General features: G+C 44.9%; 1 protein-coding gene across 1 annotated transcript in view; it reads left to right on the top strand.

Annotated features, from left to right (window-relative positions):
• The window catches only part of LOC135085310 (cytoplasmic FMR1-interacting protein), a 46,855-nt gene that overhangs the window by 3,759 nt on the left and 15,630 nt on the right, over positions 1 to 27,466 (top strand). The window contains exons 4-21 of the mRNA XM_063980099.1: positions 5,318 to 5,499; positions 6,415 to 6,542; positions 7,468 to 7,565; positions 7,809 to 7,913; positions 8,568 to 8,653; positions 9,969 to 10,089; positions 10,614 to 10,805; positions 11,890 to 12,104; positions 14,707 to 14,837; positions 15,666 to 15,836; positions 16,021 to 16,103; positions 16,648 to 16,790; positions 17,803 to 17,976; positions 20,562 to 20,700; positions 21,534 to 21,620; positions 22,082 to 22,281; positions 24,542 to 24,675; positions 25,274 to 25,465. Of these exons, the coding sequence (XP_063836169.1) occupies positions 5,318 to 5,499; positions 6,415 to 6,542; positions 7,468 to 7,565; positions 7,809 to 7,913; positions 8,568 to 8,653; positions 9,969 to 10,089; positions 10,614 to 10,805; positions 11,890 to 12,104; positions 14,707 to 14,837; positions 15,666 to 15,836; positions 16,021 to 16,103; positions 16,648 to 16,790; positions 17,803 to 17,976; positions 20,562 to 20,700; positions 21,534 to 21,620; positions 22,082 to 22,281; positions 24,542 to 24,675; positions 25,274 to 25,465 (2,581 nt within the window). The remainder of the gene's footprint in view (positions 1 to 5,317; positions 5,500 to 6,414; positions 6,543 to 7,467; positions 7,566 to 7,808; positions 7,914 to 8,567; positions 8,654 to 9,968; positions 10,090 to 10,613; positions 10,806 to 11,889; positions 12,105 to 14,706; positions 14,838 to 15,665; positions 15,837 to 16,020; positions 16,104 to 16,647; positions 16,791 to 17,802; positions 17,977 to 20,561; positions 20,701 to 21,533; positions 21,621 to 22,081; positions 22,282 to 24,541; positions 24,676 to 25,273; positions 25,466 to 27,466) is intronic.

Raw genomic sequence — 27,466 nt, forward strand, 5'->3', positions numbered from 1 at the left:
GGTATTAGAGTTTTTCGCCCTGACTAACTATATTTGAAAGCCAGAGTGGTAAGCAATTGTACCTACCATTCATATAGTCTCGTCGCCGAGCACGTAGAATTTAGTCCAATGACCCCAAGCTACCCATCCTTATCGCTCGCGCGTAATTATATTGCTGTCGCGACTGTGCGACGGGCGCCCGCAGTGAGTGTGCGAGCGCAACAGCAACATAATTACGCGCGAGCAATAAGGATGGGTAGCTTGGGGTCATTAGTCATTTCAGCATTTTCAGCCAAATTACGTTCTCTGCTGCAAAGCCCGTCGTGACATCTAATAGTTGCTATTACAAAGTGGTGACAGGCATCGCTCAATAGATGGCGCTGATCCGTGCTTACTATGGCACACGCTTCCGCACCTACAAAGCTGCATCGCGGTATCAGAGTTTTCCGCCCCGACTAACTATATTAGAAAGACAGAGTGGTAAGCAATTGGACCTTGGTGCTTGGTTCCCGAGTATGAAGGAAGAAAGAAAGTAAATAAATCATCAAAGCAAGGTCCACCTTTAGCCAGCTTGTTTTAATGGTTGATCCATATTCCACACCCATATGGCGTCTCTTACTTGAGTGTGACTTGCCAATTCTGCACTAGTCCTATAAGTGTACTTATGTAAGTGTGTATCGCATTTACCACGTGGTGAAGTTCTTTCAAGCTGCTACGGAAGCCCGTTGAAAGGCTGCCTTGAAGGTTCTCGGTTCTTAACAACGCTGGGATCCAGAACTACGCTTCCTGTGCCTCGTCAGATCTGCGCTGGCTCTAAGTAAGTTACTTTAAGAGTGTCCCACTTGCCGCTGGCCCTAAAGGAACTTACCTGAAGCTTGAGAGTCGCACTTGACGTGGTGGTTCCACTTGTCGCGCGATACCGCAGCCGCGATCCAACGAGCAACCCGACCGCGTCCATATCTACGAGAGGACTGTCCAGGTCTTGGCTCCCGAGGTGGACAAGCTGCTGCAGTTCATGTACTTCCAAGTAAGTGGACTGATGATCATCATTTCAGCCAAAGGACGTACACTGCTGCAAAGCCTATGTGGTGACATCTATAGTCTGGTCTGTGAGCACGTAGAATTTAGTCCAATGACCCCAAGCTACCCATCCTTATCGCTCGCGCGTAATTATATTGCTATCGCGACTGTGCGACGGGCGGCAGCAGTGAGTGTGCGAGCGTGCCAGCAATATAATTACGCGCGATAAGGATGGGTAGCTTGGGGTCATTAGTCATTTCAGCATTTTCAGCCAAAGGACGTCCACTGCTGCAAAGCCTGTGTCGTGACATCTATAGTTGCTATTACAAACTAGTGACAGGCATCGCTCAATAGATGGCGCTGATCCGTGCTTACTATGGCACACGCTTCCGCACCTACAAACCTGCATCGCGGTATCAGAGTTTTTCGCCCCGACTAACTATATTAGAAAACCAGAATGGACTGGACCTAAGCAATTCCTCCTTAGCTTTCTATGTATAGTGTTGATCCATATCCCACAACCGTATGGCGTCTCTTACTTGAGTGTGGCTTGCCAAGTCTGTGCTAGCCCCAAGTTTACTTAAGTAAGTGTGGTCCTAATGGAACTTACCTGAAGGTCGAGAGTCGCACTTGACCTGGTGGTTCCACTAGCCGCGCTCCAACGAGCAGCCCGACCGCGTCCATATCTACGAGAGAACTGTCCAGGTCTTGGCTCCCGAGGTGGACAAGCTGCTGCAGTTCATGTACTTCCAAGTAAGTGGACTGATGATCATTTCAGCCCAAAGACGTCCAATGCTGGATGAATGAAGGCCACTGCTGCAAAACTAAAAAAAAACTCGTAAAACTCATTTATTTCTGTAAATAGGCTTTAAAAAGCACTTTTACAACGCCCGTGTGGTGACATCTCTATTGACTAAACTTGTGGAAGGCGTCAGTCAACAGATGGCGCTGATCCGTGCTTACTATGGCACAAGCCTCCGCGCCTACAAACCTTCATCGCGGTATCAGAGTTTTTTGCCCTGACTAACTATATTAGAAAACTAACATGGTAAGCAATTGGAACTTGGTGCTTGGTCCTCGAGCATGACACCTGTTTGGAAGAAAGAAAGAAAGAGACATTTATTGCCACAAACGAATATAAATCATCAATGCAAGGTCCACCTGTAGCCAGCTTCTTTTAATGGTTGATCCATATCCCACACCCATATGGCGTCTCTAACTTGAAGTGTGATCCGCCAAGTCTGCGCTAGTCCTAAGTGTACATAAGTAAATGTGTATCGCACTTACCACGTAGCGAAGTTCTTTCAAGCTGCTACGGATGCCCGTTGAAAGGCTGCCTTGAAGATTCTCGGTTCTTAACAACGCTGGGATCCAGAACTACGCTTCCTGTGCCTCGCCAGATCTGCGCTGGCTCTAAGTAAGTTTCTTTAAGAGTGTCCCACTTGCCGCTGGCCCTAATGGAACTTACCTGAAGGTTGAGAGTCACACTTGACCTGGTGGTTCCACTTGCCGCGCTCCAACGAGCAGCCCGACCGCGTCCATATCTACGAGAGGACTGTCCAGGTCTTGGCTCCCGAGGTGGACAAGCTGCTGCAGTTTATGTACTTCCAAGTAAGTTGTACCATTCATAGTCATTTCAGGCAAAGGACGTCCACTGCTGGACGAAGGCCACTGCTGCAAAACTAAAAAAAACTCGTAAAACTCATTTATTTCTGTAAATAGGCTTTAAAAAGCACTTTTACAACGCCCGTGTGGTGACATCTCTATCGACTAAACTTGTGACAGGCGCCAGTCAACAGATGGCGCTGATCCGCGCTTACTATGGCACACGCTTCCGCACCTACAAACCTGCATCGCGGTATCAGAGTTTTTCGCCCCGACTAACTATATTAGAAAACCAGAATGGACTGGACCTAAGCAGCATTACGGCCCGATCGCGAACGTCGGTCTGCGACCGACGCGGACGAGCCTAGGCTTCGCTTCGCGAAGCCCACACTCGGCCTCGTCGGCACGCGCACCGACGATCGCCAAACGGCTAGAGTACCTTCTGTACTCGCCACTCTGCCCGGTGAAGCTGGAAAAGCTCCTCAAGATACCAGCGCGCGTCACTTAAAAAAAAAAAAATGGACCTAAGCAATTCCTCCTTAGCTTTCCATGTATAGTGTTGATCCATATCCCACATCCGTATGGCGTCTCTTACTTGAGTGTGGCTTGCCAAGTCTGTGCTAGCCCCAAGTTTACTTAAGTAAGTGTGGCCCTAAAGGAACTTACCTGAAGGTTGAGAGTCGCACTTGACCTGGTGGTTCCACTTGCCGCGCTCCAACGAGCAGCCCGACCGCGTCCATATCTACGAGAGGACTGTCCAGGTCCTGGCTCCCGAGGTGGACAAGCTGCTGCAGTTCATGTACTTCCAAGTAAGTGGACTGATGATCATCATTTCAGCCAAAGGATGTTCACTGCTGCAAAGAATGTGCGGTGACATGTATAGAGTCCATTCATAGTCATTTCAGCATTTGCAGCAGAAAAGGACGTCCACTGCTGCAAAGCCTGTGTGATGACATCTCTAACTGACTAAACTTGTGGCAGGCGCCAGTCAACAGATGGCGCTGATCCGTGCTTACTATGGCACACGCTTCCGCGCCTACAAACCTGCATCGCGGTATTAGTTTTTCGCCCTGACTAACTATATTAGAAAGCCAGAGTGGTAAGCAATTGGACCTTGGTGCTTGGTTCCCGAGTATGACAGTGACACCTGCTTGGAAGGAAGAAAGAAAGAAAGAAATATTTATTGCAACAAACAAATATAAATCATCAATGCAAGGTCCACCTTTAGCCAGCTTCCTTTAATGGTTGATTCATATCCCTCACCCATATCACGTCTCTTACTTGAGTGTGGCTTGCCAAGTCTGTGCTAGTCCTAAGTGTACTTATGTAAGTGTGTATCGCATTTACCACGTGGTGAAGTTCTTTCAAGCTGCTACGGGAGCCGGCACATGTCTACTCCTTGAAGATTCTCGGTTCTTAGCAACGCTGGGATCCAGAACTACGCTTCCTGTGCCTCGCCAGATCTGCGCTGGCTCTAAGTAAGTTACTTTAAGTGTGTCCCACTTGCCGCTGGCCCTAAAGGAACTTACCTGAAGGTTGAGAGTCGCACTTGACCTGGTGGTTCCACTTGCCGCGCTCCAACGAGCAGCCCGACCGCGTCCATATCTACGAGAGAACTGTCCAGGTCTTGGCTCCCGAGGTGGACAAGCTGCTGCAGTTCATGTACTTCCAAGTAAGTAGAGAATGTCCACTGCTGGACAAAAGCCACTGCTATAAAGCCCGTGTGGTGATATCTATAGATTTGCCACTACAAACTGATTGCAGACATCGCTCAACAGATGGCACACGCTTCCGCGCCTACAAACCTGCATCGCGGTATTAGAGTTTTTCGCCCTGACTAACTATATTTGAAAGCCAGAGTGGTAAGCAATTTGACCTTGGTGCTTGGTTCCCGAGTATGACAGTGACACCTGCTTGGAAGGAAGAAAGAAAGATTTATTGCAATGGACGACACATATCGTCAAATCAATTTCCACCTAAGTTTTCTATAGTGGTTGATCCATATCCCACATCCGTGTGGCGTCTCTTACTTGAGTGTGATTTGCCAAGTCTGCACTAGTCCTATAAGTGTACTTAAGTAAGTGTGTATCGCATTTACCACGTGGCGAAGTTCTTTCAAACTGCTACGGAAGCCCGTTGAAAGGCTGCCTTGAAGATTCTCGGTTCTTAACAACGCTGGGATCCAGAACTACGCTTCCTGTGCCTCGCCAGGTCTGCGCTGGCTCTAAGTAAGTTTCTTTAAGAGTGTCCCACTTGCCGCTGGCCCTAATGGAACTTACCTGAAGGTTGAGAGTCGCACTTGACCTGGTGGTTCCACTTGCCGCGCTCCAACGAGCAACCCGACCGCGTCCATATCTACGAGAGAACGGTCCAGGTCTTGGCTCCCGAGGTGGACAAGCTGCTGCAGTTCATGTACTTCCAAGTAAGTTGTACCATTCATATAGTCTGGTCGCCGAGCACGTAGAATTTTGTCCAATGACCCCACCCGCGCGAGTGATAAGGATGGGTAGCTTACCCATCCTTATCACTCGCGCGTAATTATATTGCTATCGCGACTGTGCGACAGGCGGCAGCAGTGAGTGTGCGAGCGTGCCAGCAATATAATTACGCGCGATAAGGATGGGTAGCTTGGGGTCATTGGACAAAATTCTACATGCTCAGAGACCATAAGTCTCTGAAGATATTTTTAACAGTAAGTATTGTATTGTTCCAGCGCAAGGCAATCGAACGTTTCTGCGCGGAAGTCCGCCGTCTGTGCCACGCGGAGAAACGCCGCGACTTTGTGTCGGAAGCGTATTTACTAACTCTGGGCAAGTTCGTGAACATGTTCGCTGTGCTAGACGAGCTAAAGAACATGAAGAGCAGCGTTAAGAACGATTACTCTACGTACAGAAGGTCAGTTCTCCTTAAACACCTTAGTTACTAAAGCTAATGAGTTATAACGAGCTAGTTCGTCAACATGTTTGTCATTATCTAAGAACATGAAGAGCAGCGTTAAGAACGACTATTCTACTTATAGGAGGTTAGTAGCTAAAGAGAGCTAACGAGCTATAGCGAGCTAGTTTGTCAACGTTTGTCGTTATTGACGAGCTAAAGAACATGAACATCATTAAGATAAGTACAATACGAGGTTACTAGTTATGAGCAATGAGCATGCTTATGAGCTAGTTCTTGAACTATGTACAGTCACGGAATGAAAAGGTTCGTCAGTTTTCAAATTGATTCCTTCAACGAATCGCGAGCACATATTACCTTTTGAAACTATGTGACAGAATAATCTCGAGTTAGAGAAAATAATCTTTAACTGTTCGTCAGTAAAGTTCAAAATTATTCAGATCAAAGTTGTTTGACGATTTATCTTGTCAAGAAGATTATTATGATTGATAAACTAAAACCTTCTTGTTGGTTCAACCTGCCATCATTATTTCTATTAATTAAAAAAAAACTATTGTCAATTGGTCAATGTCATCATTGCATTGCACTGATGGGATAGAAAAATAAACAAGCAAAACCTTATTCGTTAGCAAACGTCATATTTATTTAAATGTTAGTAGCACTGTTTCTTGCACGGTTATGTTGGCAGGTTTGACTCTTACAGTACCTAGTGCAAGCGAAAACCGACACTAAGGTGACGAACCTTTTCATTCCGCGACTGTACCTAACGCGAGCTATGAGTTTACTCGTCAACATTTTTATCGAGATAGTAAGATAATTACCAGGTTTGATATTCAATTTCCCCAGGGTACAACTTTAGGACCACTATTATATTTCCATATTTCTATTTTTAATAATGTATTTATTTCCCTTTAGGGCTGCGCAATTCCTCAAAGTGATGTCGGACAGCCAAAGTCTGCAGGAATCCCAGAACCTGTCCATGTTTCTGGCAACACAGAACAAGATTCGGGACACCGTGAAGGATGCACTCGAGAAAATCAATGGTAAGTTTTGACCGTCGTCTGATCTAATGTCACCCAAAGGGCAATGGAGCGGGCTATGCTCGGAGGTTCCCTGTGTGATCGAATCAGAAATGAGGAGATCCGCAGGAGAACCAAAGTGACCGACATAGCCCGCAGAATTGGCAGTGGGCGGGGCACATAGCTCGTAGAGACGATGGCCGTTGGGGCAGAAAAGTTCTCGAGTAGCGAGCACGGGCTGGAAGACGTAGCGTGGGCAGGCCTCCTACTAGGTGGACCGACGATCTGGTGAAGGTCGCGGGAAGAGCTTGGATGCGGGCAGCGCAGGACCGTTCATTGTGGAAAACATTGAGGGAGGCCTTTGTCCAGCAGTGGACGTCATTTGGCTGAAACGACGACTGATCTAATGGTGCGGATATTCCACTTTGTTCACCTGGGTGAAGAAAATGGAACCCAGGTGAATTGATTCGACTAAAGGAGTCGTCTTTGCTTACCTAGGAATTAATTCACCCAGATTTTCGCATCTGTTCGTTCACCTGGGTGAATTAATTCCTAGGTGAACAAACAAACAAAGGCGACCGCTTTAGCTGACTCAATTCACCTGGAAAATTAAGCTTGGTGAAAGGTGAAATGAGGACACTAAAGGAATAATCCCTTATGTAACATAAATATATGACTTAAGTCTGGTCGCCGAGCTCGCAGAATTTCGTCCAATGATCCAAAGCTACCTATCCTTATCACTCGCGCGTAATTATATTGCAGTTGCAACTGTGCGACGGGCGGCAGCAGTGAGTGTGCGAGCGCGACAGCAATATAATTACGCGCGAGCGATAAGGATGGGTAGCTTGGGGTCATTAGACGAAATAATATGCTCGGCAACCGGACTACGGACCTTGACAGTCCTTTGGTTCACAAACTGAATATCTTTAACGCTATTACCATTCGGCAGGTTACGAAGAGCTGTTGGCTGATGTAGTTAACATCTGCGTTCATATGTATGAGACGAAGATGTATTTGACGCCATCGGAGAAGCACATGCTTGTGAAGGTAAGTGTTAGGGTTCCTTAGATAATTAATAAGTTAACTTTCATTCAATTTTACGAGGTGAATATGATATTATGTCGATGCTCCCAGAAGATGACCGTGACAGGCGGCTAAACTGCGATTGGATTCGATAACTTAAAAAAAGGTGGCGAAGCGATCGCAATACAGAATCTGTCAGGATTGTCACATTATCTAGGGACCGAAGATTTTTAACTCTAATTTTAACGAGATTGTGTTTATCTATAGGTGATGGGTTTCGGGCTGTTTCTAATGGATTCCGAAGTGTGCAACATCAACCGTTTGGATCAGAAGAAAAAGATCCGTCTGGACCGGATCGACAGGATTTTTAAGGTAAGATTACATTTACATGTCTATTAGGTATAGAGCATAACTGAATAGATTTCAGTTTAGTTTTGAAATTATTGGCCCATCTTTTTTCAGCCAAATGACGTTTACAGCTGGACGAAAGCCTCCCTCGAAGAATTTCCACAGCAACCGGTCCTGCCAGCATTATTTTTTTTAACTTTTTTCTTTTTTTTGTAATATTGTATGCACTGCCCACTATTATTTCTGTTAAGCCCAAATGTTGACGTGGAGAAAATGCCATATGACATTAAGGGTGGATTCGACCAAACAAGAGAAAATATCTCGGACTAAATCGTCATTTTTGACATATTTCCCATACTGAAATGTGCCAGTTATTTAACCAGCGTCGTGGCTCGTGGCCTACCTCACCGGGGGCCACGGCATATGCTGAGTGGGGTCCCATTGCGATGGGCATCGCAGTGCGACAGGGTGGCACTGCTCAGTTTACTTTCTCTTCCATTGTATGTTTTATGTCACCTCTGTCTTATTTGCTTTTTTTATTTACATCTTTTGTATTTTGTGATGTCCATGGTAATAAATGTTCCTTTCTTTCTTTATTCTCGGATAAAAGTTTGGTCAAATCGGGCCTAAGTTCGCCTCATGTATCCAATTATAATGCATAGTTTTGTTGTATTCCAGAATCTAGAAGTGGTACCGTTGTTTGGTGACATGCAGATCGCGCCGTTCAACTACATCAAGAGGTCCAAACACTACGATCCTAGCAAGTGAGTATCATCATCATAAAGTCATAAAAGTAATTTATATTCAAATAGGTTTTTTAATGTTTAGGTTTCCGCTGTGGCAGAAAAGTTTTCGAGTGGCGACCACGAGCCGGAAGACGTAGCGTGGGCAGGCCTCCCACTAGGTGGACCGACGATCTGGTGAAGGTCGCGGGAGGTGCGGGCGGCGCAGGACCGGTCTTAGTGGAAATCCTTGGGGAAGGCCTTTGTCCAGCAGTGGACGAACGAAAGTTTTAAAAGCGTTTTTACACATCCTATTACGTTAACCCTATCACTGCTTCGGGACAAAAAATGGGCCAGTGCTTAGTTTTCTGTCATTATGTTGCATTTTCTGATAGATCTAGTTTATTCTGTAACCTATTATGGATATCGTTTGAAAGAGCTCGAGAAGCACTTTCACGATCAGTAATTGGTTTTCTATATGTTGTATAGTTTAGAAATAATCAAGTGAGATCACTTATCGTTTCCACCCTGTATAACATTACCCTACAGTCAAGAGGGACGGAGCGGAGCAGTATTGAAAAATAGAAAAAAATAAAGAAGAAATGTTTATTCTGTATCATCGAAATTACATGAACAATGATACTGAATAGGTATCCACTCGGCATGGTGTCGTAGCATCTCAGTAGATAATGCCACGACGCTGGTCTTCCGTGGTCATAGACAAGGAGAATGTTGAGTGAGTGAGAATGAAATGTTGCAAATACGGGAAATATTATTCTCTTTTCACGCGTACGAAGTCACGGGCACAGCTAGTAGTATCAGGCCTGTTCATCTCCGCGAGTTTACATCGGAAACAAAACACGCACGATGGCCCGCCTACAGGATACTATTCGACAAGGCCTCACATACGAGCGAACATTGACTCACGCACGCGTATTCTTGTGTATGATGGAAGAAAATGGTGTACTAAATACTGTGCAGTATTTAACTGCCTAAATAATAATAAAAACACAGAATGTACTTTTTTAAGTTGCCTCAAGACACTGCGAGGTAAATAAGTAGTTAATATTATTCATGATAATTGATGCTAAATCATGTATTTCCTCCGCCATTTTCCGCAGTTTGGCACCTCACGTCACATCATTTTACCGAAGTCAGCCCTATAGCTTCGGCGCAGTGCCGATCACTGACGTTTGTCAACAAAATGGTGCTTGACTCTTGTGACAGGCTAAATTACACCATATTGTTATTGACATTGAGCATATATTTTTTTTAAATACCTTCGCGAAGTAAAACTTCTGTACGTAGTACTTATTATTATTCTGTGGTAGTATCTACAATGTAATTCCCCTTGCAGATGGCCTCTATCGTCGAGCCCGAACCCGCCGTCCCCTCAGGCAGACCTGATGGTCCACCTGCCTCAGATCAGGGAGGAGCACCAGAACTACATATCGGAGCTGGCTAGATACAGCAACGAGGTGGGTTGAGTAAAAACTATAACCCTTCTTTCTAGCGCAGTCGGGTAAAAAAACTATTATGAACAAAGTCTTTTCTCACTGTAACCGGCTTTTTCTGACAGAATGTCTTAGATTAATATAATAAGCAATTTTATTTTTTTAATTATTGTTTTTCGTTAATTTTTAGGGTTTCGTAGGTACCTCAAAAGGAAAAAAGGAACCCTTTTAGAAGGCCTTTTATTTTGGGAACGCAAGATATCCAGAGAAGTGGGTTTCATAAAGTAAATTCATAAAGTGAACCGTCGCGTTGGGAAGTAAGTTAACAGTATAGGTTCAGCGGTTAGTTCAGTCAGTGCCTGAGGAAAGGGAACGGCACGGGAGGGTATTTTTGTAACGTCAAACGTCAGCGAGACTTCAAATCTCCTTCAAAATTATATGCTTTGCCACGTCACAATAACGAGTTACGTGCGACTTGATGGAGTTTGTTAACAGGCGGCAAAAAACTGGACCTGCGTGTGGAACTCATAATCGACTTTTATCTACAGGTGACAACGACCTTCAAAGAGGCCGGTTCAGACGGCGAGAACAAAGCCGTATCCGAGCTATGCTTGCGAGGTCTACAGCTGCTGTCATCTTGGTGTTCAGTGCTCACTGAACTGTGCAGCTGGAAGCTTCTGCATCCCACCGACCACGCTACCAACCAGCGCTGCCCACCTGACGCCGAAGAATACGAGAGGGTGAGAGGATCTACTATTTCTGCCATTTTAGTAGTTTTAAGAGACGATGGAAGGTTTATAAATGAGGCGGAGAAGTATGAACGGATAAGATATACCATTTTAGTAGTTTTTATTCAGCCAAGCAGGAGACAAGGGGCTTGATGACTGATGACATTAGGTTGACGCAGAAAACCTACCATTTTATACTATTTCTACTGTTTTAGTAGATTTTAAAGAGACTACGGCGGGTTTCCTGTAGACCCAAAGATTTATGAAAAGGTTAGTAAAACTACCATTTTCTACCATTTTAGTAGTTTATAACGAGACGACACGTCGGATTCCCGATTGACTCAAAGAAATATCAGGTAAGAAAACCTGCCATTTCTACCATTTTGGTAGTTTTTAAAAGAAACAACGTCGGATTCCCGACCGTCACCAAGAAGTATGGAAAACTACTATTTTAGTAGTTTCTGAAACAACGGCGGGTAGAAGCATGAAAGGGCAACTAAAGCTAGGTACCACTGCAGTGGTTGTTCGCCTCGCACCACGCGCGCCGGTCCCTCGCAAGCTGTATCCGAGCTGTGCTTGCGAGGACTACAGCTGCTGTCATCTTGGTGTTCAGTGCTCAATGAACTGTGCAGCTGGAAGCTTCTACATCCCACTGACCACGCTACAAACCAGCGCTGCTCGCCCGACGCTGAAAAATATGAAAGGGTAAGAGGATTTAAAAAAAACTACTATTTTCTACCATTTTGGTAGTTTTTTAGACAAAAATTACCATTTGGAAGTATTTTATTAAAAAAACTGCTATTTCTATCATTTTGGTAGTTTTTTTAAACTAACATTTTCTACCACAGTCCATGTCCATATAAAGACAGTTCCTACTATGGTGGTAGTTTGTTTTAGTAATTTTTGTACCATATTAGTAAGTTCATATTAATTATTTTTAACCACGAGGTTCTACAAAACGGTCTTTTTGTTAAAAAACGGGCAAAAAAAAGATGTGTCGCGTATAGAAATTGAAACAAAACCAAATTACAAGTCAAACTCAAAAAAGAAAACACAAATAATAAAAAAGAGATTTTAACCATAATTTTTGTTGCAGGCAACCCGCTACAACTACACCTCTGAAGAGAAATTCGCCATGATCGAAGTGATCGCCATGATTAAGGGTCTCCAAGTGCTGATGGCTCGTATGGAGACAGTCTTCGCTGATGCAGCCAGGAGGTCCATATACGCTGAACTGCAGGACTTCGTTCAGCTGATACTGAGGGAACCGCTGAGGAAAGCGATTAAGAACAAGAAGGACCTTATTAGAAGGTAAGAAGTACCATTTTCTACTGTTTTTACTGAGTATTTTTTAGATTCCTGAAGAACATGTTTGAAAAACGCACGGTATGCTCGGTGTTTCTTTAAAAGATCGAATCAGAAATGAGGAGATCCGTAAACGAACAGTCGCTGACATAGCCCGACGGATTAGCGAGCTGAAGTGGCAATGGGCAGGGCACATAGTACTCAGAACGATGGGGAAGCAAGGTTCTGGAGTGGAGGCGTAGGACGTCCACTCACAAGGTGGACCGACGACCTCATAAAAGTAGCAGGAAGGCGCTGGATGTAGGCCACCACCAACCGGCCATTGTGGAAATCATTGGGGGAGGCCTATGTTCAGCAGTGGACGTCCGGTGGCTGAAATGATGATGATGATGATGTCCAAGTGCTGATGGCTCGCATGGAGACAGTCTTCGCTGATGCAGCGAGGCGGTCCATATACGCTGAACTGCAGGACTTCGTTCAGCTGATACTGAGGGAACCGCTGAGGAAAGCGATTAAGAACAAGAAGGACCTTATTAGAAGGTAAGAAGTACCATTTTCTACTGTTTTTACTGAGTATTTTTTAGATTCCTGAAGAACATGTTTGAAAAACGCACGGTATGCTCGGTGTTTCTTTAAAAGATCGAATCAGAAATGAGGAGATCCGTAAACGAACAGTCGCTGACATAGCCCGACGGATTAGCGAGCTGAAGTGGCAATGGGCAGGGCACATAGTACTCAGAACGATGGGGAAGCAAGGTTCTGGAGTGGAGGCGTAGGACGTCCACTCACAAGGTGGACCGACGACCTCATAAAAGTAGCAGGAAGGCGCTGGATGTAGGCCACCACCAACCGGCCATTGTGGAAATCATTGGGGGAGGCCTATGTTCAGCAGTGGACGTCCGGTGGCTGAAATGATGATGATGATGATGTCCAAGTGCTGATGGCTCGCATGGAGACAGTCTTCGCTGATGCAGCGAGGCGGTCCATATACGCTGAGCTTCAGGACTTCGTTCAGTTGATACTGAGGGAGCCGCTGAGGAAAGCCATTAAGAACAAGAAGGACCTTATTAGAAGGTAAGAAGTACCATTTTCTACTGTTACAGTAGTTTTTGCTGAGTATTTTTTAGATTTCTGAAGATCATGTTGAAAAACGCACGGTATGCTCGGTGTTTCTTTACGAGATCGAATCAGAAATAAGGAGATCCGTAAACGAACAGTCGCTGACATAGCCCGACGGATTAGCAAGCTGAAGTGACAACGGGCAGGGCACATAGTACGCAGAACTGACGGCCGATGGGGCAGCAAGGTTCTGGAGTGGAGGCTTCGTACCGGAAAGTGCAGCGTAGGACGTCCACCCACAAGGTGGACCGACGACCCCATAAAGGCAGCAGGAAGGCGCTGGATGCAGGCCGCCACCAACCGGCCATTGTGGAAATCATTGGGGGAGGCCTATGTTCAGCAGTGGACGTCCTATGGCTGAAATGATGATGATGATGTCCAAGTGCTGATGGCTCGCATGGAGACAGTCTTCGCTGATGCAGCGAGGCGGTCCATATACGCTGAACTGCAGGACTTCGTTCAGCTGATACTGAGGGAACCGCTGAGGAAAGCGATTAAGAACAAGAAGGACCTTATTAGAAGGTAAGAAGTACCATTTTCTATTGTATGTATAATATGTATGTATTTAAAAAAAAAAGTATATAAGTAGTATATCCGTTAAGCTAGCACCCATAACACAAGCACATTAACTGCTTACTTTGGGGCTAGATGGCGCTGTGTGAGATTGTCCAAAGATATTTATTTATTTATTTTATTTATTGTTATAGTAGTTTTGCTGAGTATTTTTTAGATTTTTGAAGAACATGTCGAAAAACGCACGATATGCTCGGCGTTTCTTTACGAGATCGAATCGGAAATGAGGAGATCCGTAAACGAACTGAAGTCGCTGACATAGCCCGACGGATTAGCAAGCTGAAGTGGCAATGCGCAGGGCACATAGTACACAGAACTGACGGCCGATGGGGCAGCAAGGTTGTGGAATGGAGGCGCAGCGTAGGACGTCCACCCACAAGGTGGACCAACGACCTCATAAAAAGGAAGGCGCTGGATGCAGGCCGCCACCGACCGGCCATTGTGGAAATCATTGGGGGAGGCCTATGTTCAGCAGTGGACGTCCTATGGCTGAAATGATGATGATGATGTGAATGGGATATTTCTAGCCACAACAAAATTCTGAAAAAAATTGGACAGGTAGCTTAATTCTTCACTAGAAACTGGTAAAAAAATAATTTAAGTTCACCATTGCGTTTAAGAATTTCATTCACCTGACCACGACTATTCGGAAAGACCTTGTTTTCTGTAGCCAACGCACCCGTTCACAGTCCTAAAGTTGCGGTGGCAGCCAAAAAAATATTGATGCGATTGATGTACCATCGGCAACAGTGTTAACTATCCATTGCCTGTCATGTCGTCTCGTTCTATCGCAAAAAATCACCATTTGATGAGAGCGAGAGCAAAAACGGAAATGGATAGTTAACAGTATGGCCGTGTGTACGTACATAATTTTGTTTCATAATACAGTTTTTAAACAACCAATATTTGTCCACAGTATAATAGTATCAGTGCGCGAAACGTGCGGCGATTGGGCGCGCGGTTGTGAGCCTCAACAAGACCCGGCGCTCCGAGGAAAGAAGGATGGCGAAGCTAGTTTCACCATCAAAGTGCCTAGGCGGAACGTCGGTGAGTAGGAGAAAAAACTGGTAGTTTTTTATTTCGTAGAAGAGAGAAAGATTAGATGCAGCATGAAAGTGCCGCGGCGGAACGTCGGTGAGTCGAAGAAAAAACTACTAGTATGGTAGAAATGGTAGTTTTTATTTTCTAGAGGAGTGAGAGGAGAGCTTGACCATCAAAGTGCCCGAGGCGGAAAGTCAGTAAGTTAAAAAAAAAAAACTATTCTGGTAGTTTTTTACGCGCGGTTGCAAGCCGCAACAAGACCCGGCGCTCCGAGGAAAGAAGGATGGCGAGGCTAGTTTCACCATCAAAGTGCCGCGGCGAAACGTCGGTAAGTTAGAAAAAAACTACCATTTTGGTAGTTTTTTATTTCGTAGAAAAAAGAGAGATACTAGATGTAGCATGAAAGTGCCGCTGTGGAACGTCGATGAGTCGGAGAACATCGTATGTGAGTACATATGTGTAAATGGTTGTTTTTTATTTTCTAGAGGAGAAACCTGGCCTGCTTGTGCTTTTTGCAAAGTAGAATAGGACAACTCTCAGTCTTCACGTGGATGTCGTATAACCAGACTTAATTACTCATCACTCGACTAAATTACTCGACTAGTGCGAAAAAGGTTTAAGGGACAAATATACGAACCATTTTCTACTAAACTGTGTGTCGTTTTTGTAAGTTTATCTTTTGAATGCTACAATGTAAATGTAACCTTGTTGGTGGATCTAATCACTTAACAAAAATAAATAAAATAAAATAAAATACAAACACCAAGTGTGATTGCGGTCAAATACTTGGCTTGTCTGACATAAAAAAATAAACAAATAAAATATCATTCCCAGGCCCATCATCAACCCAGCTCTACATGGTCCGGACACAGCTAGAAGCGCTAATCTCGGACAAGTCCGGCGGCCGGCGGACATTGCGTAAAGACCTCGACGCGACCACGCTGCAGCAAATCGAACAGTTCCACCGGCTGAGCTTCTACTGGGGGTACATGCTCAATCTGTCGGGTGGGTAAAAAACTACCATTTTGGTAAAAAAAAACTACTGTTTTGGTAAAAAAAACTACTGTTTTGGTAAAAAAAAACTACTGTTTTGGTAAAAAAACTACTATTTTGGTAAAAAAACTATTTTAGTAAAAAACTACCACTTCGGTAGTTAAGAAATTAAAATATATTTTTCCTTTGTTATTAGATTCCTTGCAAAAATGCTGCGACCTGTCCCAGCTGTGGTACAGAGAATTCTACCTCGAGATGACAATGGGAAGGAAAGTCAACGTAAGTAACATTTATTATAGTCGAACGATTCTGAAACGTCAAGTGACAATCGGAACTAATTACTCAATATTGATGGTAGCGCCCTCCTGTAAATGTCATAATTATAATGTAACTTCAGTGTTTTCCAAAGTGTCACGAAAACTTAGGAACTACATTACAAGTGCTAGGAGTCTCAATTTTTTATGGAGGTTTCTTTTAGAACGTAGGTGCTCACTAACGGCCGGTTCACACACGTCTCCGTTTTACTGTTCCTTTTATCGTGTACGTTTTTTTTCGTCGATGGCGTATGTAGTTGTATGAGCGACTTCACACATGACACAGTATTTTGTATACAGTAATACATACATCGACGAAAAAAAAACGTACACGATAAAACGGAGACATGTGTGAACCGGCCGTAAAACGCGATTTTGGAAAATTCAACCCCTCCAAAAACTGGTTCCACGCATACGAAGTCGCAGGCGGCCGCTAGTATTCTATAAAAAAATCGTTCATCAGTGAACCATATTATGCTAAAATGATGATGTAATTCTTCTCCAAACAGAAATGCACAGTCCGTCACCAGCATAACGAGGAATGCAACGACCTGGTCACCATGGAGAAACGTATTCAGTTCCCCATAGAGATGTCCATGCCGTGGATATTGACTGATCATATTTTGAGGAGCAAGGAGCCGGCTATGATGGAGTGAGTACACTTTGACATTAATTGACATTAGCCGAACGTCGGTGAGACGGAGAAAAAGACTACCATTTTGGTAGAAAATAGTAGTTTTTTAACAGGAGCAAGAAGGATGGCGAGGCCAGCTTCAACATCAAAGTGCCTAGGTGGAACATCGGCGAGTCGGAGGAAAAAACTACCATAATGGTAGAAATAGTAGTTTTTTTATTTTCTAGCTTCACAATGAAAATGCTGAGTCGGAACGTCGGTGAGTGGGAGAAAAAACTAACATGTTGGTAGAAATTGTAGTTTTTAGTCACAGTCCGCCATCAACACAATGAGGAGTCATCTCTATGGGGATCCAGTTCCCCATAGAGATGTCCATGCCGTGGAAATTGACTGATCATATACTGAGGAGCAAGGAACCGGCTATGATGGAGTGAGTATACCTTGTCAATATGTATTAGGTTATTTATTTAAACTTATTTGTACATTGAACAGGTTACAAAATACGAACTTAATGCTATGAGGGCATTTATTATTTATTTGCTTTAAATTTTGCAAGTGAACTTACAGATTGATTCAAAGCATTCACAATGCCAATTTCTTCTCCAGTTATTGACCTATACATTGACCCGAAGCAGTGGTAGGGTTAAAATAATACTATGATGTGTAAACGCACTTTTTAAAAAGCCTACTTGCAAAAAATAAAAGCGATTTTTTATGAATTAACCTTTGGTCCGAGATGAAATGCCACGATGGCCCCGCCTGACATGAGTCTTTGCGTCGAGTATACCAGAGGTAAATAGAAGATTTGCCTTATACTACGCTCGTTACATAAGTGCCACTTGTGGTCTAAACGAATAAATATTTATGATTTTGATTTTTGATTTTGTTAGTCAGACGAGTTGGCCAGGCTTGATGTTCTTATGCTTGTCCATTAGTCGCTTTTTACGACAGCCATATGAAGAACAGGAATAGTCTGCGCCTGATTATGGTGATGATAATGATTTAAAAACTCATGATTTTTTCTTCTCAGATACGTACTCTACCCCCTGGATCTATACAACGATTCAGCCCAGTACGCTCTCACCGTGTTCAAGAAACAGTTTCTGTACGACGAAGTGGAAGCCGAAGTCAACCTGTGCTTCGACCAGTTCGTGTACAAGCTGTCTGAACAAGTCTACGCGCATTACAAACAACTGGCTGCCAGGTTAGTACTTGTCTAGAGCTGTCTAGCTGTGTTTGTGCTTATTTTAGCCTCCCAAAATGCACTGTGCTCAAGAAACAGTTTCTGTACGACGAAGTGGAAGCAGAAGTCAACTTGTGCGTTGACCAGTTTGTATACAAGCTGTCTGAACAAGTCTACGCGCATTATAAGCAACTGGCTGCTAGGTTAGTACTTGTCTAGAGCTGTCTAGCTGTGTTTGTGCTTATTTTAGCCTCCCAAAATGCACTGTGCTCAAGAAACAGTTTCTGTACGACGAAGTGGAAGCCGAAGTCAACCTGTGCTTTGACCAGTTTGTATACAAGCTGTCTGAACAAGTCTACGCGCATTATAAGCAACTGGCTGCCAGGTTAGTACTTGTCTAGAGCTGTCTAGCTGTGTTTGTGCTTATTTTAGCCTCCCAAAATGCACTGTGCTCAAGAAACAGTTTCTGTACGACGAAGTGGAAGCAGAAGTCAACCTGTGCTTCGACCATTTCGTGTATAAGCTGTCTGAACAAGTCTACGCGCATTATAAGCAACTGGCTGCCAGGTTAGTACTTGTCTAGAGCTATAGTTGTTGCAATTCACGAAGGCGAGTGAGCTTTACATTGTGGTGGCTCGCTACTGTTCGTTTTTCAACATTAACCGCCTCTGTGGTCTAGTGGTTAGACCACCTGCTTCACGCAGAGGTCCCGGGTTCGATTCCCAGTGGGGGCAGATTTTTCTGTTCGGTTTGGTTGGTGGTAAAGCTTGTTCTAAGTCCGCCTGGCTAGCTACCACCATCTTACCTAAGTCTGTCGCCATAACAACAATGTTAACAGCATTATTGTGTTCCGGCAGTTAGAGGTAAGATAGCCAGTTCCTCCGTGGTTGAGGATTCCGGGTGAAGCTCGCTTCCACCTTCGGCCTGATCGTCACTTACCATCAGGTGAGATACATGCCAAGAGCTTCCTCGTTGTGGATAAAAAAAAAGTTTTGACAGACATTACACTATATTTATGTATATGTACACGTACACACACAAGAAAGCTTACTCGCCTTCGTGAGTTGCAAGAACTATACCTGTGTTTGTCTTCAAGCAATTCAGGTCATGTGTGGGCTTGCGTGTTTTAGAAATAATGTGCTATATGAGACAGCATCAGCAGTATACCTGTGCTTGGGCCATTTTGTAATACAATCGATCGGAGAAGAGCGGAGAAGAGTCAGGTGTTTTTCAAAAAAAATTACGCGGCATGGTGCAGAGAAAGAGCGGAGCGATGCGGAGATGTGCGGAGCGATGCGGAGAAGAGCGGAGCGGTGCGGTGTTTCATTTATTTATTTATTTATTTAAAATAGGTACACAAACAGATCACTGTCAATTATATAGCCATGAAATTAACAAAATATTAAATAACTAAACAGAGATCCAAAATCAGCGTACACAACATGCTTAGTGTTAAATAAAGCTACTTATATTAAGACAAATGTAAATATACATAAAAATAGGGTAAACCTTGGATAGGGTCGAGGACGATTATTTATTTTTAAAGATTTCTGTTACCAATCTCTTGTACCGGGGAAAACTGCTATTAAATATGTCAATGTCTCCACCACTGCGAACTACCTCGTTGTATGAGCGACACATTCTCACCATGGGATTGAAAAAGGAGGTGTTGTTTTTATATACCTGTAGGAAAATATGTTTGGGTTACGGGGTTTGGGTTACTTCATAAATAACTATAGACTGACAGCTACGCACAGATCACACATCTCTCGTCTCCGCACCGCTTCGCTCTTCTCCGCTCCGCTCTTCTCCGCTCCGCCTTGATGGAAACCGGGCCGTAACCATGTGATAATATGTTTCATTCTGTGTGTGTATGTTTCTTTAATAAAGATAAATAAATAAATATATTCTGGTGATTCAGTGGTCCACAGTAAACTTATTTTGAATTTTACAAGCATATTCCCTTAGATTAATAAAACCTAGATGGATAGTCTTCATACAAACGCTTCGTCAAGAGTGAGGCAAAAATCTTATGTCATTAGTGTCAATTTTGTTGGGGAGTGTAGACAGTGAAGGCGATTTTCCCGAAAGTAAGGAAATTTTTAATACGTTTTTAATTATTTTATAACTAACAAAAACAAAACGCATCATGTACTTACTTATTTATTGAATTCAAAGTACCTACCTAATTACAATAAGATAAATCGACTGAAAAGTCTCGATTTCATAAAAAAGGAAGTGTATTTGTACGGCGAACAATTGGGAAATAAATTTTCTTGTTACTGTTATCATTCCCGTATTTAATTTTTGAAAGCCAAATTCAAGCAAAATACGCGTCGAATCGTAGTACTTACTTATGAAATGTAACACTGGTCACTTTCTTTAGTTTTTCTGATGTATTTAGACACCCTTTCACAGCACAAACCGTCTTAATTAATTAAAAGTCGTCGGACGTGTTTACCAATTTTTCACTTTGACAGTTCATGTGACGTTTACGAGTAAGCCATTCTGGCTTACTAAAATCTGCCTCACCTTTCGTGCACTGACTATCTATCTAGGTTTTATTAATCTAAGCATATTCCCTACTAATCTTTATGTTCGCACAGCATGGTGCTCGACAAGCGCTACCGAGCCGAATGCGCGGCTCGCGGCGCTTCCACGAGCGCCGGCGCCGGCCGCTACGCCTCGCTGCTGCGGCAGAGGCACGTGGCTCTCTTGGGACGACACGTGGACCTATGCGCCTTGGTAAGTGGACTGACGACCTCGTAAAGGTAGCAGGAAGGCGCTGGATGCAGGCCGCTACCAACCGGGCGATGTGGAAATCATTGGGGGAGGCCTATGTTCAGCAGTGGACGTCCTGTGGCTGAAATGATGATGATCAGGCGTTTTCGACGAAGTCGCTACGCCTCGCTGCTGCGGCAGAGGCACGTGGCTCTGCTGGGACGACACGTGGATCTATGCGCCTTGGTAAGTGGACTGCGTTTCGGCCAAATGACGTTCACTGCTGGACAAAGGCCTCCTCCAAGGTTTTCCACAATGCACGGTCCTGCGCTGCCCGCATCCAGGCTCTTCCCGCGACCTTTACCAGATCGTCGGTCCACCTAGTAGGAGGCCAGCCCACGCTACGTCTTCCAGCCCGTGGTCGCCACTCGAGAACTTTTCTGCCCCAACGGCCATCGTCTCTACGAGCTATGTGTCCCGCCCACTGCCGCTTGATTTTAGCAATTCTGCGAGCTATGTCGGTCACTTTGGTTCTCCTGCGGATCTCCTCATTTCTGATTCGATCACGCAGAGAAACTTCAAGCATAGCCCGCTCCATCGCCCTTTGGGTGACCTTGAGCCTTCTTATGAGGCCCTTAGTGGACTGACGACCTCATAAAGGTAGCAGGAAGGTGCAGGCCGCTACCAACCGGGCGATGTTGAAATCATTGGGGGAGGCCTATGTTCAGCAGTGGACGTCCTGTGGCTGAAATGATGATGATGATGTTAAACTTGCTATGTATTAAAAATGTTCTTTGGTTTAGGGAGTTGCCATGTATAAAAACTATGTATTTCTCACACTGAATGTTTGTCCGCAGGTCGCTCAGCGTATAAACGCGGATATGCACCGCGCTCTCGACACCGCGGTCGCGAAATTCGAAGCTGGTGACATCACTGGTGTAGTTGTAAGTAACAATGTTAACTTAAGGAAAGGGTTATCAACTAAAATATGAGTTACCAACCAAACTTTGTTATTTATCTGTGCAATTTTGTGTTAATATTATACCATAGACTATTTACGAAATACAAAACTAGAATATCTATCTTCATTGTAAAATTTAATATCACAAACCGATAACAGCAACTACTATAAACGTTAACGGGACTATTGATAACTACAAATCACTATAGTCTGGCCTGTGAGCACGTAGAATTTTGACCAATGACCCCAAGCTACCCATCCTTATCGCTCGCGCGTAATTATGTTGCTGTCGCGCTCGCACACTCACTGCGGACGCCCGTCGCACAGTCGCGACAGTAATATTACGCGCGAGCGATAAGGATGGGTAGCTTGGGGTCATTGGACAAAATTCTACGTGCTCACAGACCGGGCTTTAATATTGCTAAATTTTAACCTTGTCCACAGGAATTAGAAGGCCTGATCTCCGTAAACCGTCTCTGCCACAAGCTGCTCAGTCGCTACCTAACTCTGGATGAATTTGAATCAATCCTTCGCGAATCGGACCACGGCGTATTGGCGCCGTACGGCCGGATCGCTTTCCACGTGTTCTGGGAGCTGAACTACGACTTCCTGCCGAATTATTGTTACAATGCTGCCACTGACAGGTATGTGACGTCACGCCATGACATATGATGTCATTGTTATCAGGTAACTGCAGTCATTTAAGTTGCTTGAACCAATGTTTTTTTAAGTCTGTAGTCATTAGAGGTGTTTAAGCCAGCTAGTGTGGTTTGAGCACCGGTGTCGTTTGAGCCACTAGACCCACTTAGTGTGGTTTGAGCGACCCATTGCCTTTGAGCCAGTGGTTGTCGTTTGAGCCATCTGGCGTCATTGGAGCCACTTGAGCCACTTCTGAGCCAGTGGATGTCGTTTGAACCACCCATTGTCGGTGAGCCACTTGATCCATATAGTATCGTTTGAGCCGTCTAGTGCCGTTTGAGCCACTTCTGAGCCTGTAGGTGTCGTTTGAGCCACTGTTTTCTTGTCTGAGCCACTAGAGTCACCGAGTGCCGTTTGGGCAATTTGAGCCATCTGGTGTCGTTTGAGACACCAATCATTGTGCCACTTCTGAGCCAGTAAGTGTCGTTTGAGCCACTGTCATGTCTGAGCCACTTGAGACCCTAGTGTAGTTTGGGCACCTTGAGCCACCTGGCATCGTTTGAGTCACTTGAGCCCCTAGTGCCGTTTGAGCCACTTGAGCCACCTGGCGTCGTTTGAGCCACTTGAGCCCCTAGTGCCGTTTGGGCACCTTGAGCCACCTGGCGTCGTTTGAGCCACTTCATCGCCACCAGTCGCGGCCAGCCCTCGAGCCGGCCGTGGCTTCTGACTGTAAACCGTCTCTGCCACAAGCTGCTCAGTCGCTACCTAACACTGGATGAATTTGAATCAATCCTTCGCGAATCGGACCACGGCGTATTGGCCCCGTACGGCCGGATCGCTTTCCACGTGTTCTGGGAGCTGAACTACGACTTCCTGCCGAATTATTGTTACAATGCTGCCACTGACAGGTATGTATGAGTATTCTTTGAGTACACATCTATACACACACACATGGTGTGAGTTTTGGGCCCCTTGAGTCCTTATAATGTGAGTTTCGGGCCCCTTGACTCCTTATAATATGAGTTTCGGGCCCCTTGACTCCTTAAAATGTGAGTTTCGGGCCCCTTGACGCCTTATAATGTGAGCTTTGAGCACCTTGACTCTCTATAATGCGAGTTTCGGGCCCCTTGACATTTTTTTTTATGTGACAGGAGGCAAACGACTCCTTATAATGTGAGCTTTGAGCACCTCGACTCTCTATAATGCGAGTTTCGGGCCCCTTGACTCCTTATAATGTGAGTTTTGGGCCCCTTGACTCCTTATAATGAGAATTTTAGGCATTTTGACTCCTTATTATATGAGTTTCGGGCCCCTTGACTCCCTATAATGTCGGTTGGGCCCCTTGTATATGATGTAAGTTTTAGGCCCCTTGAGTCCCTATAATATACCTTTGAGCCCCTCAAGTCCCTATAATGTGACTTTGGATCCCTTGTCTCCGTATAATGTAGGTTTTGGGCTACTTGACTTCCTATAATGTGACCTTTGAGCCCTTCGAGTCCCTATAATGTAAGTTTTGGGCTACTTGACTTCCTATAATGTGACCTTTGAGCCCTTGACTCCCCATAAAGTGACTTTTGAACCCCTTAACTCCCTATACAACAACTTTCGAGCTTTTTGAACCTTTTTAAGCAATATAAAGTTATGATGATGATGATAGATTCGTTTGAGCAGTTTGATTCATTTGAGCCACTATGGGTGACTTTTGAGTCATATTGGATGACTTGAGTCACATTAGATGACTTTTGAGCCATTTTAGATTTTGATCCGTTTGTGAAGCTTGAACCACCTTGATAAACCTAAGCCAATAGCCATTTTGTGCCGTTTAAGCCACATAAGCCGTATTATGCAGCTTCGTCAAGTGCCGTGGCCTTCAATTCGCCGCAGGTGTTCAACGGGAACGACCACAGCAAGTCGGTCATGCGCTTCTATGGGGCTCCAAGCAACTCACGCTGGCTTATTCGACTCTGAAGGAGCCTTGACCCACTTGTAGCATTGTTAGAGCCACTCGAGACACTTTAGGCCGCTCTTGAGCCGTTTAAGCCACATGGATGTCTTGAGAGCCGTTTGAGTCACTTAAAATACACAAAGCTACTAAAGTGACATTTGTTTGAGCCATTTGAGCCAATCAAAGTGACTTTTGAGCCATTTTAGACGCTATTTGAGCCATTTCTGCCACTTGAGCCACCCTGGTCCTTTTAAACCCTCCAAGCCACTATCCATTTTGTGCTGTTTAAGCCACATTAGCCACTAAGCCGTGTGTCGCAGGTTCGTCAAGTGCCGCGGCCTACAATTCGCCGCAGGCGTGCAACGGGAGCGACCTCAGCAAGCGGGCCACGCTTTGCTGTGGGGCTCCAAGCAACTCACGCTGGCTTATTCGGCACAATACGCGCAGTACAACGGTGAGTTTTCATGTATTTTTATTTATTTTCATAGATAAGAACTTCTCTAACTTTTGTTTGAAATGCCCTACGTTTATAATGTTAATATTGGTTAAAGATTTTGAATCTCAAATAAAACATAGGATAGATTTTATCTCGGTTTTTGGAGAGAGCAGACTTGCGCGATAGATACTTTGTCATAGCGCATGTTCACAAAGTTACGAGACTATTCCCACCGCTGCAACTCCTGTGTAGCCAGGATTTGCAGCTTGATCGCCGATAAAAACCCAACCAGTAACTGTTTCCGGAGATCTGTCAACGAACTAAAGTCGCTGGCCCAAAGGATTAGCAAGCTGGAGTGGCAATGGGCAGGGCACATAGTACGCAGAACTGACGGCCGATGGGGTAGCAAGATTCTGGAGTGGAGGCCACGTACCTGAAAAGCGTGAGACGTCCACCCACAAGGTGGACCGACGACCTCGTAAAGGGTAGCAGGAAGACGCTGGATGCAGGCCGCTACCGAGCGACTTGGAAATCATTGGGGGAGGCTTATGTTCAGCAGTGGACGTCCTGTGGCTGAAATGATGATTATAATAAATATATTTAAATGTTTCAACAGGTTTTGTAGGCGCAGTGCATCTACACGCGCTAGTCCGCCTGCTAGGCTACCAAGGCGTGGCGATGGTGGTGTCTGAGCTTCTGGGCGTTGCACGCGGCTTGCTGCACGGAACATTAGCTCAGTTCACGCGGGCCTTACAGGCCGCCATGCCGCGGCATTGCAAGCTGCCGCGATACGACTATGGATCTAATGGTAAGGCGGTTTTTGTGTCCCTAATGTGTCACTTTGAGCCCCTAGTGTCCCTATAATGTGACTTGAGCATCTAGTGTCCCTATAATATGACTTGAGCCCCTAGTGTCCCTATAATATGACTTTTGAGCCCCAGTGTCCCTATAATGTGACTTTTGAGCCTCTAGTGTCCCTATAATATGACTATTGAGCCCCTAGTGTACCTTTAATATGACTTTTGAGCCCCTAGTGCCCCTATAATACGACTTTTGAGCCCCTAGTGTCCTTATAGTATGACTTTTGAGCCCCTTGACTCCCTATAATGTGACTTTGGAGCAGGCTACCGCAGTTTGACTATGGATCTAACGGTAAGTACTTTTAGTGTTGCGTTACTACAACACCCTGGTAGATCCAAGGCTACCAAGGCGTGGCGCTGGTGGTCTCTGAGCTTCTGGGCGTTGCACGCGGCTTGCTGCACGGGACATTGGCTCAGTTCACGCGGGCCTTACAGGCCGCCATGCCGCGGCATTGCAAGCTGCCGCGGTACGACTATGGATCTAACGGTACGTAATATTAAGGCTGTGTTTTGAGTGCTACAACACCCTGGCGCAGTTCACGAGAGCCTTACATCTGGATCTAATGGTACGTGGTGTTAGGGCTGCGATTTTTGGGTCCCTAATGTGTCACTGAGCCCCTAGTGTCTCTATAATACGACTTTTGAGCCCCTAGTGTCCCTATAATATGACTTGAGCCCCTGGTGTCCTTATAATATGACTTGAGCCCCTAGTGTCCCTATAATATGACTTGAGCCCCTGCTGTCCTTATAGTATGACTTTTGAGCCCCTAGAGTGCCTAGAGTGTGACTTTGGAGCAGGCTACCGCAGTTTGACTATGGATCTAACGGTAAGTAAGTTTAGTGTTGCATTTCGCTTGCTACAAAACCCTGGTGGATCCAGCTAGTTTTTTTTATCCCCTACGAGGAAACTCTTGGCTTGCATCTCACCGATGGAAAATGATGATCAAGCTGAAGGTGGAAGCGAGCTTGAGTCCCTGTAATGTGTCTTGAGCCCCTTGAGTCTATAATGTGACTCGAGTCCCTAGAGTCCCGCGCTAGTCCGCCTGTTAGGCTACCAAGGCGTGGCGATGGTGGTCTTTGAGCTTCTGGGCGTTGCACGCGGCTTGCTGCACGGGACATTAGCTCAGTTCACGCGAGCCTTACAGGCCGCCATGCCGCGGCATTGCAAGCTGCCGCGGTACGACTATGGATCTAACGGTACGTAATATTAAGGCTGTGCCTTACATCTGGATCTAATATTACGTGGTATTAGGGCTGCGATTTTTGTGTCCCTAATGTGTCACTTTGAGCCCCTATAGTCCCTATAATGTGAAACTTTGAGCCCCTAGTGTCCCTATAACATGACTTGAGCCCCTAGAGTCCCTATAATATGAAACTTTAAGCCCCTAGTGTCCCTATAATATGACTTGTGCCCGTAGTGTCTCTATAATATGACTTGAGCCCCTGGTGTCCCTATAATATGACTTTTGAGCCCCCAATGTCCCTATAATATGGAACTTTGAGCCCGTAGTGTCCATATAATATGACTTTCGAGCCCCTTGAGCCCCCAGTGACCAATAACCGTGACAGTTAAGGTCAAGTTTGTCCGGGAGAAAGTTAAACTATCATTGGACCCGCAACGAAATTATTCAAAACCATGTTCAGCAGTGGACGTCCTATCGGTTTGTCGGCCGTTTGGTGTAGTGGTTCGAAACGAACTACTATTCCGGAGGTAGCGGGTTCGATTCCCGCACATTACAAACATTTGTGTGCATGAACATTTATTTGTTTGTATTGGACTGGGTGTTTTCTATGTATGATAAGTATGTATTTACAAAAAAAAAAGTATTTAAGTATGTTTATATCCGTTGTCTAGTACCCATAGTACAAGCTTTGCTTAGTTTGGGACTAGAAGCGCAGTATAAAATGTTTTTTTTTTAAAGAAAGATACATTTATTACAATGGACATC

The sequence above is a fragment of the Ostrinia nubilalis genome, chromosome 28 (assembly GCF_963855985.1).
Source record: "Ostrinia nubilalis chromosome 28, ilOstNubi1.1, whole genome shotgun sequence".
Taxonomy (NCBI): domain Eukaryota; kingdom Metazoa; phylum Arthropoda; class Insecta; order Lepidoptera; family Crambidae; genus Ostrinia; species Ostrinia nubilalis.